The following is a 17,500-nucleotide window of genomic DNA, read 5'->3' on the forward strand; positions in this document are numbered from 1 at the left end:
CATTTTTATGTTTATTTTTATAACACATTTTAACGCGCCTTGGTCGCGTCTTGCTCGTAACATTTTTATTCATTTCCAAGCTTTTTTTTTTGTTGTTTTTTTTTTTTTTTTACATGCCAGAAATGAATAAAAGAATTTCGGCCAGCCATCCGTACAATATGAAATGCCGGCTTGCAAAATCTCAAGCCCCTAAAGCAGCTCACTTTCTCCAAAACTGTGTGGACAAGAAGAGGTCGGTAAGGGGCATGTCCTCTCAACTTCTGAGTTGACGTCATGACAAGTGTCCGTTAAGGTTATGCCAAAAGTCACTCATTCACAAATTTCAGAGGCTTAAGTTTTTTTTGTTTTTTTTTACAAATTATTTAAATTTCAAATCAGTGATTTTTCTTCTTTATTTTCTTTATAGATGTATACCACCTCTTTTCTTAAAAATTCGGCTGATTCGGGTTAATGTATTTCAAACCAAAACTGATTCTTGCTCCAGACTAGGGTTTGCATAAGCTGATGGTTCTGCAGGCTTGGTCGAGCCCGCAGTTGACGAACCTGTCGCTGTAGCAGTAGTCTGTGTCGGCATGGCGGTCATCTCGATCTCTCTGTTCTCTCCTTCACTCTTCCCATCCTCAATCGAATCGTCTCCGATGTCCATTTCTGTCACGGTGCATTCTGGGAGTTGCGGGGCTACAAATGTGCTGCAAATGTCCTCATGACTCCTACGATCGGTGTCTGTGTTCAAAGCAAAACCAGTCGTTGTTGTTGTTGTTGTTGACGTGGGTAGATTGAAGAAGTTTTTTGGGCGCGGCCCATGGCATTGGTAAGGCGCTTTAGCGTCCCTTCTGGCTTGTCGTCTCATTCTCTTTTCCTCCATTTTCATTTGAAGGTCTTTGATTTTTCCTCGGAGAGCGTTATCTTGCTCACTCAAGCCGACAAGTTGCGCTGATTGCTCGCCTATTAAACAAAGAGAAAGCAGGAATTAATTTTTTCTTTTTTTTTTTTTTTTTTTGAAAATGAGGGAATATTTTGAATAGAAATATCAATTAATCAAAGGCAGTCGAGCTCCCACCCCACTATTACATTTACAATACAATGATATTGCAATTAGCCATTAATGCCTTTAGCTTCAAGATGTAATCTTATCCGTTGAGATGAACAATACTGTGTGGGCGTTTTTCATCCGCCAGAGCTTAATTCATCTCATTTAAATTCAAATCATACTTTTCGATAAGTAATACAGGGTGACCTAAGAAAAACAAAAGCTAAATGGAGGCCATCTAGAACATATGCTGTAGAACGGAGAAAAAAAGGCCAAAGACCCTTGGGCTTTGATGTGATGTTTTGAATATAATAAACTAGTTATGACCAAAGTTTCATCGCATTGGGACAAAACACTAAGAAACGGGGCTTAATTAGATTTGGGGCCCGTTTTTTGGGGAGTCACCCTGTATGTACTGATAACTTTTTCGTAAAACTTTATTATTTAGAAGATGTACCCTTGCTAACTCGCACATTCCCTATTCTTTTAATAACGACGAATTTAATAGAAAAAGTGTTTTACATCAAATTTGGAGTCATATCAAATGATACATTTTTTAAAAGATAGGTGCAATTGCACATGAGTTAGTTATATGTATGCACATCGTAAACTCCTAACCTATTGAACTTATCATTATGAATTATGGAATATATATTCTAGTCAACAGTGTGATTTACGTGGGTATATTATTTTTTCTTAGAAACTTTACCATTTTGGGATGAGTAGGGGGTGAAGTGCAAGTAAAACCGAATCATACAAGACAGTTGTTGTTTCACCATGTTTTGGCCAACTAAATCCTCTGTCCTTCTTCAGGTGAATAACCGCAACAGGATAAGAACGTTGAGTCTTGTAACTTTACCCCAGTAATTACTTCCTTCAGAGCCAGTGGTGCATTGAATAGAGGTGTTGAATCTTTAGGGTTCCAGGTGAGCATTGTCTGGAGATAGCGGTTTCAATCCTACCCAAAAGCAGGCCAGGAGATTAGTTGGTCAAAAACGTGGTGCGACAACTATGGAAATAAGTCATTTCAGGGGATACAATGTTAAGACTCAGCTTTCCTTTCCCATCGTGGTTAGTCACTTGAAGACGGTCAGAGCATGAGGTAGCTGAAAGTTGGTGCAATAACAGCAACTAAGATGAGGATAACAGTCCGCAAACAAAAAAAACATGAATGCACAAATTATAAAGCCTCATCTCAAAGGATTCCAAAACTTGTAAAAAAAAAATGCATACTTGACATGAAAAAAAAAAGACACATTAATATTTAAAACTAATGCTATATTTATTGTTCATATATATTCTGAGACAGATATTCTACTAGTTCAAGTAGAACATGTATTTATCTTATTTTATTTGGACTTACTGCATCATTAGTTTATCGGAATATCTCATGTTTTCAAACGAATCTACTGTCGATATATAATGGTTGGTTGGTTGGTTGGTTGGTTTTGTTTTACAGCATATCAACGCTTTTCAGGTTATTTAATGCTGAATTCAGTGATTTTGAGGAAAAGTTTTTTATTAGAATATATTTGTTTTTTTTTTGTTGTGTTTTTTTTTGTTTTTTTTTGTTGTTTTGTTTTTCTCAAGTCGGTTTCGATTTTACCCATAGTTGGGACCTTAACAGGTACTACCACTCTGGATCAGAGTGGACCTGGGAGCAATGGTAATTAACGGGTGGCTCCACACTCCCCAAAGCCAGCAAGCGGGGTCCTCACCATCGGATATAGTTTAAGGTCATATCCAGGACCGGTCGATATATAAGTTGTTGTTGTTTTTTTTTTATTATTCAATATACTAGGGTATATAGTTACCTTTATTCGTTTTCTATTGAAGCTAAGTTAGACATGAAATCAGATTAACACAGGGCGGGGGGGGGGGAGTCAGCTCACTTGTAGGAGGCATTTTAAAAAGGGTACAAAAACGAGCCTGTCGACACTCCTAGAGATGTATGACTAAAGCAACCGGCACTTAACCAGCCACCCTTCCCCGGAAGGGGGCAGTAATAATTTGGAGGATGGATCTTCTAAGAGGGAGTACCGCTACATCTCATCCTAGAAGAACAAAACTCAACTAGTACGAATCCTGGTTGAAATCTGTTTAAATTGTTACTAATTGTGTTAAGGAAAACTTGGTCTAATTTCTATTTCTAAAATTGTCAAACATAAGTAGCTTTCAAAATTATGTGAAAAAAAAATGAGATTTGTTCTTATTTTGGTGCAGTACTTATGTTGAAGTTAGGCGACGTTGAGCCTGGTCAGTACAAAAATGGGTGACCATTTGGGAATATTAGGTGTTATATGTGCTCCTCGCTTATCTCAGTATTGCTTCTAATCGTCCTGGAGTTCTCCTTACCATTGGAATCAGGCAGTACCAACTCAAGGGAAGTGTGATTAGAAATTTTGCAACTCTTGCTTCGCAATTACACTCGTAGTATTTTTTACGATGGGGTGTCTATTGTCTCTTGAGACTGAATGGAGACGACAAAGATACGAGCTAGGTTGCTGGCTCTGATTTTTAGATGGGGGTTCAAAAGCTTCGGCATATAACCTTTCCACTGGCTTGTTATGTTGTACTCCTCTGGCCAGTCTTAGGCTGGTATGATAAATGGTGTTTTAAATTTTTCAATAGGATTTTCTAGTAGACTGATTAAATAAATGAGTAATTTAGTCCGCGGGGATGGGAATAAACAAGAAACATATACACAGGATATTTTCTTTTAATTTAATTTAATTTTTCTTAACTATGATAATAATTATTATGTTTGATCCAGAGTTTTTATATTTTTATTTGTTAAAAAAAAAACAAAAAAAAACTATATGAGCTGATTTTCGTCTGATCTCTACCCTTTGACCTGTTCGGTTCGGGAGGCCCCACCAGGAGAAATTGCTTTCTCCCACCGACATAGCTCTCTGGGTCATTGAGATGCACAAGCTGTCCCACCACGGCAAGGTATCAGCTCTAGGGAAAGAAGAATTTCTTTCATTCGCTTTACCATCTATCGGATATCGTACAAACATTTGCTTATTAAAACAAATGCGTGTGCTTTAAGAGTTATTAATAGCCCTAATAACCAATGGCACTTCTGTGTCTCTACTAAACACTAACTTAGTCTAATATGACTAAACTAGCGGTGACAATGGTATACACGTCTAGAATATAAAATATAGATTTATATAAATAACGCAACGCCAGGCGTTCAAAAAATGCAGTACAAAAAAAGAACGTTCGGTATAAATAAAGATAACAAATTGGTTGTTCGTTTCTACTCTATTGTCACTGCCGATTTAAATATAATTAGACTGGGTTAATGTTTATGAGAGCTGGAACAAGTTCATAATTTAGGTTATTATGGTCTTCCGTAACTAAAAACAAACGTACGTTCTTATGGATAAATATCAGGTTTGTGCAAAAAATTTTAACGGTTTGTAGAAGGGATATTTTAAATCACTGTCATTTATTTTATGCATATTGTTATAACTTGAACACGTCACTATGATAAATTTATAACTTTTTCTTTCAGATTATTAAAGCATCATTCGTATTTTTCTGTAATATTCTCACCCATGTTGACCTAAAAGCGACCTTCTTTTGTCAAGAGAACGGGACTTCCTCACTGTAACGCTTGTCCTCAGATAGCACTACTGGCTAAAGATCTCCTAGCGAGGATTTCCCATTGTCTTGGACATTGTTTAGGTTCATTTTTAACATCAAAACCTAACGAATCTTACAAGCAAACCATTTATAAGCTCGTTGATAGTTGAATGAAGGTATAAATAGCAAAGGTCGTTATTTATTTTTTTTTGTGGGCGGATGTTTTACTATACGCATAGATTTGAAAAAGTTGTCAAAAAAAAAACAAATATAAAACAAATAAATGTTAATCAAAGGCAAGATAAGTTACTCTTCTACCTATCTGGAAAAGTTTTTTGTGGTTTTACTGACTTTGAAAAGTTATACAAAATGCTGTTAGAAACTCACTCAATATATGTTACCGTGACATAGGCTGACATATATTCGGTGAGGTCTAACGGTATTTTGTATAACTTTTTAGTTTGAACTCATTTTCCTAAACTTAACGTATTCAACAAAGAGCTCGCCGCCATTTGTCTTTTTCAAATGTATCGATAAACACTGTATGATTTTCGAATCGATTACACGTTTTAAAGTGAGTAAAACCACTCAAAACTTTTCCAGGTAGGTAGAAGAGTAAGTTATATTTCCTTTACTAACATTTATTTGTTTTATATTTGTTTTTTGACAACTTTTTCGGATCTATGAATATAGTAAAACAAACCCAGATTTTTTTTTACACCGTATTTGATTTCAAAAATGAAATTTTAAACTGATTGAAACGTTCGCACCGATCTAATACTTGTTTGAAGTCGGTGTGGTAATATGCGGATGCTTCCGTGTGTATGTACGTTATAAGCTTTCACACCTATTTTAACAAATGAGATCGCCCAAGATAAAATGCAAAAAAAAAAAAAAAAAAAAAAAAAAACTCTGCTTATTTTCTGTATTTGTTTCCAAAGATTAGAGTGCATGTATTTTTAAATATTTTTTTCCAAAATAGAATAAGATGTCACAAATAAAAGTTTGTTGTCGTCATCGATTTAGGTGATATTTGTTTTATTTGTTCAAAAGATATTTAGCTGACAATTTTTACGGGGAAAAAAGGAACTATTTATTTTAAAAATTATTACAGTAAATAAATAATTTAAAATGTTCTTTTTTGAAAATGTGAACTTGGTAAGTATGCTTACACTAAGAAGTAAGATAGTAAGTAAAACACCATGGAATTTCCACGAGTCTTACTTTTGAATAAATAATGCTAAAAAAAATATGATGTTCCAAGTTTAAGGTATTCCAGAGAGAAAACTCTGGAATTTAACGAGGTTATTAAGAGTGCTCAATAAAAAAAAACACACACAGCAAAATATAATATTTTAATTGATATAGACAGATTTACATGGTCGCGACACTTGACATGCTAATGTTTCGGACGGGTGGTCGATCAAGACTACAAGTACTCGCCAGGCGGCTTAATAAAATTTGTCTTCCACTGAAAAAGTCCGGCTTTAGAGGACTTGTGGTCTTGACCGACCACCTGTCCGAAACATTAGCATGTCAAGTGTCGCTACCATGTAAATTTGTCTATGTCAATAAAAAAAAATATGATGACATTTTTTAAAATTAACAGAAGGCAATTTTAATCGATTTAAGTATTAGCTTTATACTTACTATTCTTATGCGTGAAGCTGTCCACAGGTATTTTTTCCACCGTGTGGGATGCACTTGGTGCTCTATATTGTGGAGTGGCTCCAAGGAGATCATTCAGAATGTGGATGATGGTGCTAATATTTCGCTTAGGTTTACCGTCCATGTCTTGAAGAGATGGATCCAGAGTTCCTGGGTAAAAAAAACACACACACATTTATGTCATTAGGTAATCTTACATGAAATATATTGAAAAAGAAATGATAGCGATGTAAACGATATATACTATAAATAACCGACGTAAGTAGTCAAGGGCGATAACTTAGAATTAAGACGGCAGCATTTATTTCCCCTTTTGCTCTGTTAAAATCGTTAAAATCGATAGAAACTAAAAAGATTTTCGAAGAGAGAAGTTTAGAGAGAGGGGGTGAGATATAGAGAAATAAAACGTCAATATCACCGGGACTGAAGAAAGAGAAATAAAAGCGGAAGAATTATTGTTGGCTTTTTGAAATAAAAATAGAAACATTGATATCAAAATACAAATATTGAAATACAAATATCAGAAATAACAAAAATTTAAAAATATTCAAATATCCACTTTGGTCACTATTTTAATACTGTAAATCAAAATTGCTCTGTATTTCTAACCGTTAAGTCATTTATAAATTAAATTTCAATTACAATGAGAATACGAGTCGAGAATAATCGTTTTCTTTTTGTTTTCTTACATATTTCATATCAAACGTAAATCTTTATCAATGATCCACAAAAATAAAAACGAAAAATACAAAGATGATTCAAGTAAAATAAAATAAATATCTTCAGAAAAATAAGACAATGTCTGGTCTCTTTACAACCATTGCTATTTAAAAGAAAACATTTTGCAATTTTAGCCCCCCCCTGGTATGGGGGGAGGGTGACAAATTTAAAATTTCTAGAAAAATCTGGTTCAGTCAGTCCTCTGCATTTTGTGAACAACTAATGAAATAATTTGCAGAGAGTCGGAAGGTTAGCGTTAATCTTAAAACGGATTAACGGGCAATAAAATGTTATCCCGTTCTGAATAACATTGGGGAATAAGTAGCATTCTTGTATGCTGTCGAATCCGGATTAAAATTCCGCAAAATGCGTATCTGTGAATAAGAATTTTAAACCATTCGGATGCTGACCAATGGCCTCTTGTGTTCATTACATTTGTTCATTTCAATTGAGACGCAACTTGCAGTCATAGCAATAAAAACGACAACCAAGTCAATTCAGCAAAAGATGATAGGACTTCTGAACCTAAAAAGAATACATATCATTGAACGATACAAGTCCTCTATTTCCCAGTGCGTAATGATATAACACAGGGGTCAGAAAGTGGGATTGAAGAGCCAGCACCCTAAAAAAAAAAAAAAAAAAAAAGGAGCACTCTAACTAGCATTCCCCTTGGGCGATTAACAATAAACTTACTCTTTCGAAGCTAAAACATGTGAGGTGGACCTCCTAGAACTGCACAGGACCAGCAAAATACAGCAGTCAATAGAGAAAAGGTTATTTCAGAAATGGCATAGACTTTGATTTTCGTTCCGTGTCAATCTAGCGGTAAGTTGACGTCGAATGTTACATCTAGTATGCAGCACAGCAAAGATGTCGTAGATGTTTTAATGATTTTTCTGTGCGCCAATCTGTGCTTCAATTTTTTAAGGCTTTCAGCTAGGAGCGATGTGTAGTGTCTACGTTGGCGCTGCCCTTGCTCAGAGAAGGAAACCTTCTTCCAAACTGAAACAATTTTTATTCGTGTCCTAGTGCAGAAGATCTTTTTTTGGTGGGAGCTGGGTTTTTTTATATTAAAAACTGACATTGTATCACACTCTGCCCTCGTTAGGAGACAAACATAAGGACTAGATAAAGTGCAAAAACCGTTAAAGGTTCAATTTGTATTCCATATATCAACAGTGCTTAAAAAAAACAAACAAACTGAATCTCTATATTATATGACACACGCGTTGACCAACGTTCACAGTGGAACGAACGTTCAAGACTTCAACAACATCTGAATACGTCCCAAGGATTATCACCACCGCCACGCGACATAAAAAAAATTAAATTAAATCTGGATTTTCCTGATGAAGAATTTGCTCTAATTCGAAACATTGAACTTATTAAAAAACAAATGAAGCATGTATGGCCCCCGTGAGTGCACAGTGAACGAGACATAAACAAATGATTAAGTCCAGCATTTGCCCCCCCCCCCATTTAGCCCCAAAAGTCGTCAAGGGACATCAAATCCTGATGAAAATGAACAGACGGTTAATATATGTAAATTTGAGTTCTGCACCATGCAAAAAAAAAAAAAAAAAAAAAGAAATGACTGGGTCCACTATTTGCCCACCCCATTTGGCCCCAAAAGTTCCCAAGACCTTAATATATTGAAATTTGAGGTCAGTACGATGCAAAACTGCTAATAAATAGACCTACACATAAAATAAAGCACAAATATGGTAACATAGTCCCCAAAATAATGTTTTTAGCCCTGAAAAGCCACTGGGGCTCACCCAAGAGTTATGGCGAAGTATAGATAGACAAAATTATAACTACTTAATTTACTCACATAAAATTAATATACGAAAGTATAGATTTATGCGTAAACTTTAAGTATTTACTTCAAAAGTGCTCACTACGTAGGTAGAGCTAGTTAGTAATTTATAAAATATATATGGCGATTAAGCTACACTGAATATTCGGCGTTTCATCCACTCTAGGACTCCTCAGGCTTATGCGCCTCTCACTCAGGCGCATAAGCCTGAGGAGTCCTAGAGTGGATGAAACGCCGAATATTCAGTGTAGCTTAATCGCCATATATATTTTATAAATTACTAGACAAAATTATATAGAAATCAGTTAGTTACAACTTTTCAGAAAGTTTTATAAAAATTCAAGGCATCATTTTTTTTTCTTTTAATAAGCACAAAAGTGTCAATTTTAGCCATTTTAATCCGAAAGGCACAACTAGGGGGTAACCGGCATTTTCCCGGAAAATTCGTTCTGCTACTTTTTATTCATATCATGTTTAATGTTCGTGCAAATTTTTTTTAAATTCAAAGGCGTAGTTAATGAGAAAAGTGCGGACAGGCAGATAGACAAACGGACAAACGGACAAGGGTGAATTTACAGGTCCATCCTCCTTTTGTCGGGGGACCAAAAATGTCTGCACTTGTTTTTGTTTTAAAATCGTTCAAGCTTTAATTTGAACATCATATTTTCTTTACTACTTTTCATCCTTGGCATATTGCCACTTGGACATAAATAACAAATATTTGGAATCGTGTCTAACAGGGGACTAGGGGAAGTTGAGCAGCGAGATGTCTACTTACAGTACATTAAACCACTACACGTTAGTGTAATCGAGGAAGCAGGAACCAGAAAGGGAATTCTAAAGTCTAGCAGTTTGAAGACAGAAACTATTAGAGTAGAAATATTTCCGGCATCCAGGAAACTCAATAATGAAGGGGTGGGATTTTGCAGCTTATCGTGATTAGTCTGAAATAGGTACGATAAGGAGCCACACATGCTATGAGTTCATCAGATCACTTGCTATTAAAGTACTTGTAAAACAATCACATGGGTGCAACATTGTGGTTTGGCTTACTTTGATTTGATTTGGTTGTTTTTGTTTTACGGCATATCAACCCTTTTCAGGTTATTTAATGCCGAATCTACTGATTTAAAAAAAAAGTTTTTTAATAGAATATATTTGGGGGGGGGGGTTCAAGTCGGTTTCTATTTAACCCATAGTTGAGGCCTTAACAAGTACTACCACTCTGGGTCAGAGTGAACCTGGGAGCAATGGCAATTAAGGGGTGGCTCCACACTCCCCAAAGCCCACAAGCTGGGGCCTCACCATCGGATAAAGTTTAAGCCAAGCTCCAACCTTTGTTCCATCGTCACAATATTGCAGTCCTGGATATTAACTTATCTAATAGATCTCGCACTATAGTGCAAGATCTATTAGATTTAAGATTTTTCTTTTAGACCGTGTCTAAGAGTGAGAGACTAGTGATAGATGTATCAGTCAAGGTGTAGCAACAGTACTCTATATATGGACTCATTTTCATTTTTTAAAATAAAAATACTGTTTGTTTTTTTTTTTAATTTTTAATTTTGTTTAGTTTACAAATATAAAAAAAATAAACAAATTGATAATAACAATTAAGTTTCTTGTTATATTTTCAACGTCAGGCGTTAATAGCAATGTATCTGCCGTATCAATAGTTGATTATTACTAGCCAATCTGAAAAAAAAAAACAAATGGTCTTTGGCTTGAAGAAAAATATAATTTTTCATGTATTTAATATCTATTAATGATTAATATCTATTAATGACTAACTGGTAGTATCACTTTTTGTGCTGTTCACCTAACGTCAAGCATTCTGCTTCTACTAAAAGTGAAAGTTTATGGAAAATAAAAATTCACATTCAATCGTCACTCAGCATGCACATATATCTTAAGTTTAATGATCTGATAATTTCCGAGGTGTCAATGTGATTATGTAGAATATTACACTAATTATAATTGTGTGTGTGTGTGTGTGTGTGTGTGTGTGTGTGTGTGTGTGTGTGTGTGTGTGTGTGTGTGCGTGTGTGTGATTAGTCCTCTTTAACGATTAGGAATATTTGCCGAGTAAAACAAATATTTTCGAAATAAAAACTAAAACAAAGTAAAACATATTCGCTGACATAACACGATCGACGGAAAAAAACCCAAAAAATATAGGCTAGTCCGAATCAAGTAGCGAAACCTGTTTTCAATGAGCTTCACTAAGTCTCGGTTTTCACAGCGGGAACTTTTGATTGAACTCGTTATTACTTATAATGGTTCATTTCTGTATTTCACTAAAAATGTCGATACTTAAAAAATATGAATATGACTTGGAATTTGAACAAAAAAATGCCCTTAATTCTTTAATCAAACGACGATGAGAACAACAACGATGAAAGTAAAAAATATGGAAATACTCACCAGAAAATGTCCCTGAATATACACCTTGTCCAATGTGATGCATACTTTCTATAATGGCCCCTTGAAGTGGTTCTCCAGTAGTGGGACAGTTTCGTGAAACGGGAGCTGGACCAGCGGTTGTTGTGGCGCAAGGAATGCTGGGATTGCACGGATTGGATTGGGTCAAACTTGTGTTATTGGGATTATGAGAGTGGATACTGTTACTGTTATTGTTGTTGTTACTGTTGCTATTACTGTTAGTACTGTTGTTGTTGTTGTTGTTGTTGTTCATGATTGCTGGAGTTTGGGATTGTGTGTGTGAGGCGTGTCCATTAACCGTGCCATTTTTTGTGACGGAATAGGTTGATGGCGTAATGCTAGGCGGATTGGAGTGGCTCGGAACAGGACTACCACTGATACAATGCTCTGGAACCTATTTTAGAAATCAAAAAAAAAAAAAGAAAAAAAAACCTGTTAATGATTATTTTTTTTATTTATTACAATTTGTTCCTATTTAGTGTTATCCGGAATGCATTCAGATAATTTTAGTTTTCACTTTTTAATTGCATGCATATTTTATAAAGTTATAGAAAAAAAGAAATTAAATTTTAGTTGTAAGGTTAGCAACTCATATTCTTCAATTCTTCAATATAAGTTCAGTTATTTTTCTTGCTTCTTTTATTTTTTCCGTCATGAGTTAAAAAAGTTATTCATATCACCAGATATCTGGTTGGGACTAGATGAAGGTTTTTTTTTTGTTTTACATAGGGGATCACCAATTATCAAGTCCCGGAAGCCACTCGGGGATAAGGGCTATTGTGTGTACAATAATCAATGGGATAATATCGTAGTAATAGTTGGTATTGGAGATTTGATAAAGTGTCAAGAATTTGTTTATGTTGGACTTGAAGACATCCAAGTTGTAGTCAGGTGAGAAACAGGCAAACGGAAGAGAATTCCACAGGCGTGCACTTTTCAGAAAGAAGCTTTGTTTACGGAATCTACGTTTTGATTTAGGCACAGATAAAAAGTGGGGAAAATTACTGACAGCGGTTTTGGATTAGAGCTCGGACGAGCACTTACCATGGAAATAACGATAAAACAAAGACAGGCTCGCAACGTCTCTTCTGTGGGAGACAGGTTGTAGAGAAGAGAAAAGGGCATCCCCCACTAAGCACCGAAGTCTATTTTGTACTTTGTCAAGGCAGGATAGGCTGTTTTTAGAAACTCTAGCTCAGATGTGGCAGCAGTAATCCATCTTTGGACGCACTTGACTTTTATACAGATAGAGAATTGCATCAGTAGTGAAATATCTTCTGGAGCGGTAGAAGCATCCCACCATTTTCCCAGCGGCCCGGGCAACAGACTTGATATACGTGTTCCATTTCAGATCAGGAGTAAAGGTCAAACCCAGGAGCTTGTCAAAACATGAAGCCTTCCCAAGACGAGAGCCATCCATTTCAATTGATGCTAGATGAGGAACAGAGCGATGATTATGTAAAGATAGGAGCTTTATTTTAGATGAATTAAAAGTAACCAGCCACCTCTTCCCCACTGTACCACGCGCTCAAGAGAATCAGAGAGAGCTTTGTCATTTACGGGCTTTGATGTGTTGTCATAGATAATCGTATCATCAGCATAGATGTCAACAAATGATTTAAGTGTGTGTTTTTGGAGATCATTAATGTAGATCAGGAAGAGAGTTGGGCCCAGGATGGCCCCCTGGGGGACTCCAGCATTAATACAGTGGGCCTCTGATTGCTGCCCATCAGCCACTACTCTTATGAGCCTATCATAGAGAAATGATTTAATTATTGAGAAAACATACCCAGTTATACCGTAAACAAACTCTACAGAAATTTGTTATTGTAGTGTTAATAACATGGTATGACAATAGGAAACGAAAATTTGCGAATCAAAATCAAGATTTGAAATGTCAGTTTATATATTTACGTCTTTAAGCTCATAAAAGATGACATTATATATTATAAAATGGAGATGTAACTACATTTGTGACTAAAAACTAAGAACCTATAATATAAATCTCACCTGTTTGTTTAAATGTATGTATGTATGTATGTATGTATGTATGTATGTATGTATGTATGTATGCCTAAAACTTTTGACAGAGGCAACGGATTTTCGCGAGATCGGTGTTATTTTGAAGCACAACCCTTTTGGGCGACAAATGTCGAAACACTGGCTAAAAACATTAATTCCTTCACCTTCAACTGGGCACATTTCTACAGGGAGGGGTTGCTTTTTTTCGCCGATATTTTCGAAATTCATCCCCTATTTTGGATTGACTAGCCTTAATTTAAAACTTCGCCACTTTTGGTTTTGCGATGGGCGCAACAGCAAAGAATAATGTTCTTTTTTTCACATTCTTTTCCGCCTTCGCATTACAAATTCGAGCCTGCCTACGTACTACCACTTTTGTTTTTTGCTCAATACACCAGCATAACCTTGCAAGGTTAATAAAAAAATATACCAACTTTGTGGGTGTTCGTTTTGTAGTTTTAAACTTTCAGCTGGACATAAAAACATACACACATGGACAACTGCCCTTTATATAATTTATGATCTGTGTTATTTAAAATAATATAACCCCAGCTCTTTCTTTTTACAAAAAAAAAAAAAAAATAGAAACACAAACTCCTCATTTAATGAAATCGTAGTTTTATAACATTAATTGTACATTTTCTTTTAACTTTTCGTCTGGCTCCCACTTTTCTTTTAACTTTTCGTCTGGCTCTCACTTTTCTTTTAACTTTTCGTCTGGCATTACAAAAAATTAAATAATAAATGCATAAAATAAAAGAAGTACCCTTTGATGTGTAGATAACTGAGAAAATTCCCTTAATTTCTGTGAAAGATTGTGTCCGAGTTCAGCGAGTGCCGCTGAATTCAGCATAGGGCCACCGGAAGCAACTTTTTCTTTGCCATCGACTGTGCATTGGGAACGGTTAGTCTGCGAGCTCTGAGCACATGACGCCGTGGACAGCTGTAACTGTACAAACATCATGTGGTCGCCGAGTTTTATGACCAGTAAAAGAGGTGCACGTCCGGAGAGGAAATCGTTCACCTAGAAAGAAAGAATAAAAAATATATATATTTTAAATAAAAGAAGAAAGTGTATACGCAGAACTTAGAAATGTGCATATTTGTATTTAAAAAAAATAATTTTCTTTTCGGTTTATTTTTTTTGTTGTTTTTTTTTTCTGGCTGGGTATCGCCAAAAGAAAAAAAAAGAGCTATGCTATGATTTTAAATAGAAAGCGAAAATGCATTTATGGATGTATACTTAGAGGAATATATGTGTTTTCATTCTTTGCCACATATTCTAGATTAATATAACTAACAGGAAAAAAGAAAACATTCAGACAAGGAGAAATGCTATTAAGGGACTAAAGAAATGTGTTTATTTAAAACTGATTTTGGAACACGTTTAACAAAGCAATACGATTCAGCTGAGCGTGAATAATATGAGATAAACACCACCTTAATGCTTTCCCACATACTCTTTAAACGCAAGTGTTTGATTATAGTGGATGGCGACCGAAAGGCTCCCTTTGCATTAACTATCGCAGCGATGTGTAGGGTGGACGTCATTTCATCTCTAAGATGTTTTCATTTACATGTTATCCTCATCTTATAATGTTAGGTATTTAAAAAAAGAAAAAAAAGATACACCAAGCAGCATTTCAAAAGTTTGGGTATGACTCGAGCGAGGATCTGACCCGAGTTTCTCAGCCCATTTACGAAATGGCCGGTCAAATACTCTGACTGATGGATAATTAGTTTATTCTCAATCAATATTTCAAACGCTAAGATAAGTCATGACAGTTTCGTTAATCAGGATTGCGTGTTTAATTTCCATAAATAGAAATGCACGAAAAAAAAAAAAAGGATACAACTCAGTATTCAATTATGTGTAGAATCTCTTTTGAACGCTAGCAAGTCTATTAATACTAAACCATTAATGATAATATTATATATGTATACATTCAATGACCTATTTTAATATTTTTCACTCGTTTCTTTCCGTTCCTACATCGGTTCCTAGTCTTTTCTCGACACTCGGTTTCGTAATTTTAGACTGTACTAGTGTTTAGAAGAGATGGAATGATCTTATAGGATATTCGGACAATCCGTCAGTATAAAAATATGGCTTTCATAATTAAATATTTGTAGAATGAAAAGGGCGATGTGGTGAAATTCAAAAGATATCTTCTCTCGGTCATATTACTAGTACATATACTGTTGCTATTATTGCTACTAGTACTATTTTAATGATTTCTTTCAATAATCATTAGCAAGTCGAGGGAGGGTATGAAGTGCATTATAGTGTCCGTAGTAAGTACAATAAGTGGATATCCTTGACCCAAAGTATAAACTGCGTGGGTGACTACCTTTCTTTCTCTCTTTCAATGAATGTTATCTTTATGCATCATAAATATACACACACGCTCTCTCTACCTCCCTCTTCCCCCTCTCTCTCTCTCTCTCTATCTCTCTCTCTCTCTCTATATATATATATATATATATATATATAACTACTTCATTTACTCACATAAAATTAATATACGAAAGTATAGATTTATGCGTAAACTTTAAGTATTTACTTTTTAAAACAGATCCTTTGTTCGATAAAATGCATGCCCATTGGCTGATAGGAAGGAGCGCGGTGGATACTAGAAAGCTGATTGGCTAACTAAAACCCTCAACAGAAGAGGACCATATAAAAACAATAAACAACCACAGAATTCGCGCATAAGCCTGACGAATCCTAGAGTGGATGAAACGCCGAATGTTTAGTGTAGCTTAATCGCCATATATATTTTATAAATTACTATATATATATATATATATATATATATATATATATATATATATATATATGTTTTATTTTACTTCAGTAGAACTTCTCAAAAATCAAGGGTCCACTACCTGGGGCTAACACTTGAACTCTATATCAGAAACATAGATATTCGAATGTTCTGTTAAAGTTCTTTGTCTCTCAAACACTGAATTAGTAAAGAAATTGAGAACATAATTTTTCCTCTCCCCAATTAACCATTTTCATAAGTTTTAGTAGATATTTCGTTTTGGTCTCTTGGTCTTACTGGATTCCAGGACAAGAATTTATCTAGTCTGGTGGAGTATTCAGCTTCGTGCTATTACTTGAGGTTACATCACTTGGAGAAGGTGCACCATTCCTCTCTCTCTCTCTCTCTCTCTCTATATATATATATATATATATATATGTGTGTGTGTGTGTGTGTGTGTGTGTGTGTGTGTGTGTGTGTGTGTGTGTGTGTAAACTAGAATATTACCCATCCCAAGAGGGATAAAATTAATTTACTGAGCAATATAATTTGCACTAATTTTACGTCCTTTCATGAAGATTAAAATTAAAATATAATGCGACTAAACAGTATCTCAAGAATCCTTATTCCCATTTTGATCAAAATCTATGGTTCTAGAAAATGTATACAAGTAAATCCTGATAATCAGCGTTCCGGAACAGAATATAAACAGAGAAATTATTCCCCCAGTTTACAAACCTTAATGTTCACTGAACACATTCTGTTCTATGATTCTCATAATAAGGATGCGGTTCATCCTAAATTACCTGAGCTTACTCTTTATCATACAGGGTTTTTAAAGGCAATTTTAAGTCAGATGTCTTCCTGCAGATATAAATTACTATAAAATTATATTATAATGAATCATGCAATATATCTGTGCTTGTACATTATATATGACAGTACAAAACCACTCTGTGCAATACAGAATATTAATTTATTCGGAACTGTTTATTAAATAAAATTCAAATTAAGAAGAGTAAATATGTTTATGTTAAGGGTGTTTGCAGCGTATTATACATATAGTATTACAAAATAACGTATTTTAACATAGGATTTAATAACACAGTCTGTTTTAGGGTTTATATAGGTAAGATGGATTGAAAAACTTTCATATATATATATATATATATATATATATATATATATATATATATATATATATATATATAATGCCGGTTTTTGCTTCTCTTCTGACGAAACGGATTTAGCTACAAAATGCCATGACCTAAAGAGGTTTATCTCTTATTACTTTTTATTTACCCTTTATTGACTTGATAATGTAATAAAGTTCATATGTACCTTTATTTTTATCTTCTTAACTTTTTTTACTGCTTAACCGGGTAGAGATTTTTTTAATATCCAAATAGGTTTATCTTAACAGTGAAAATATAT

At 34.8% G+C, this 17,500-nt stretch overlaps 1 protein-coding gene across 1 annotated transcript in view; it reads right to left on the minus strand.

The window, feature by feature from the left end:
• Nucleotides 1-381: 381 nt before the first annotated feature.
• Nucleotides 382-17,500, minus strand: part of LOC145279917 (midnolin-A-like) — a 104,423-nt gene continuing 87,304 nt past the window's right edge. Inside the window, exons 4-7 of the mRNA XM_080131473.1 lie at nucleotides 14,065-14,322; nucleotides 11,259-11,670; nucleotides 6,275-6,442; nucleotides 382-945 (exon numbers count right to left, since the gene is read on the minus strand). Coding sequence (XP_079987599.1) covers nucleotides 458-945; nucleotides 6,275-6,442; nucleotides 11,259-11,670; nucleotides 14,065-14,322 — 1,326 coding nt within the window. The 3' untranslated portion in view covers nucleotides 382-457. The remainder of the gene's footprint in view (nucleotides 946-6,274; nucleotides 6,443-11,258; nucleotides 11,671-14,064; nucleotides 14,323-17,500) is intronic.

This window comes from Euprymna scolopes, chromosome 7 (genome assembly GCF_053919585.1).
Source record: "Euprymna scolopes isolate OS-2025 chromosome 7, ASM5391958v1, whole genome shotgun sequence".
Taxonomy (NCBI): Eukaryota; Metazoa; Mollusca; class Cephalopoda; order Sepiida; family Sepiolidae; genus Euprymna; species Euprymna scolopes.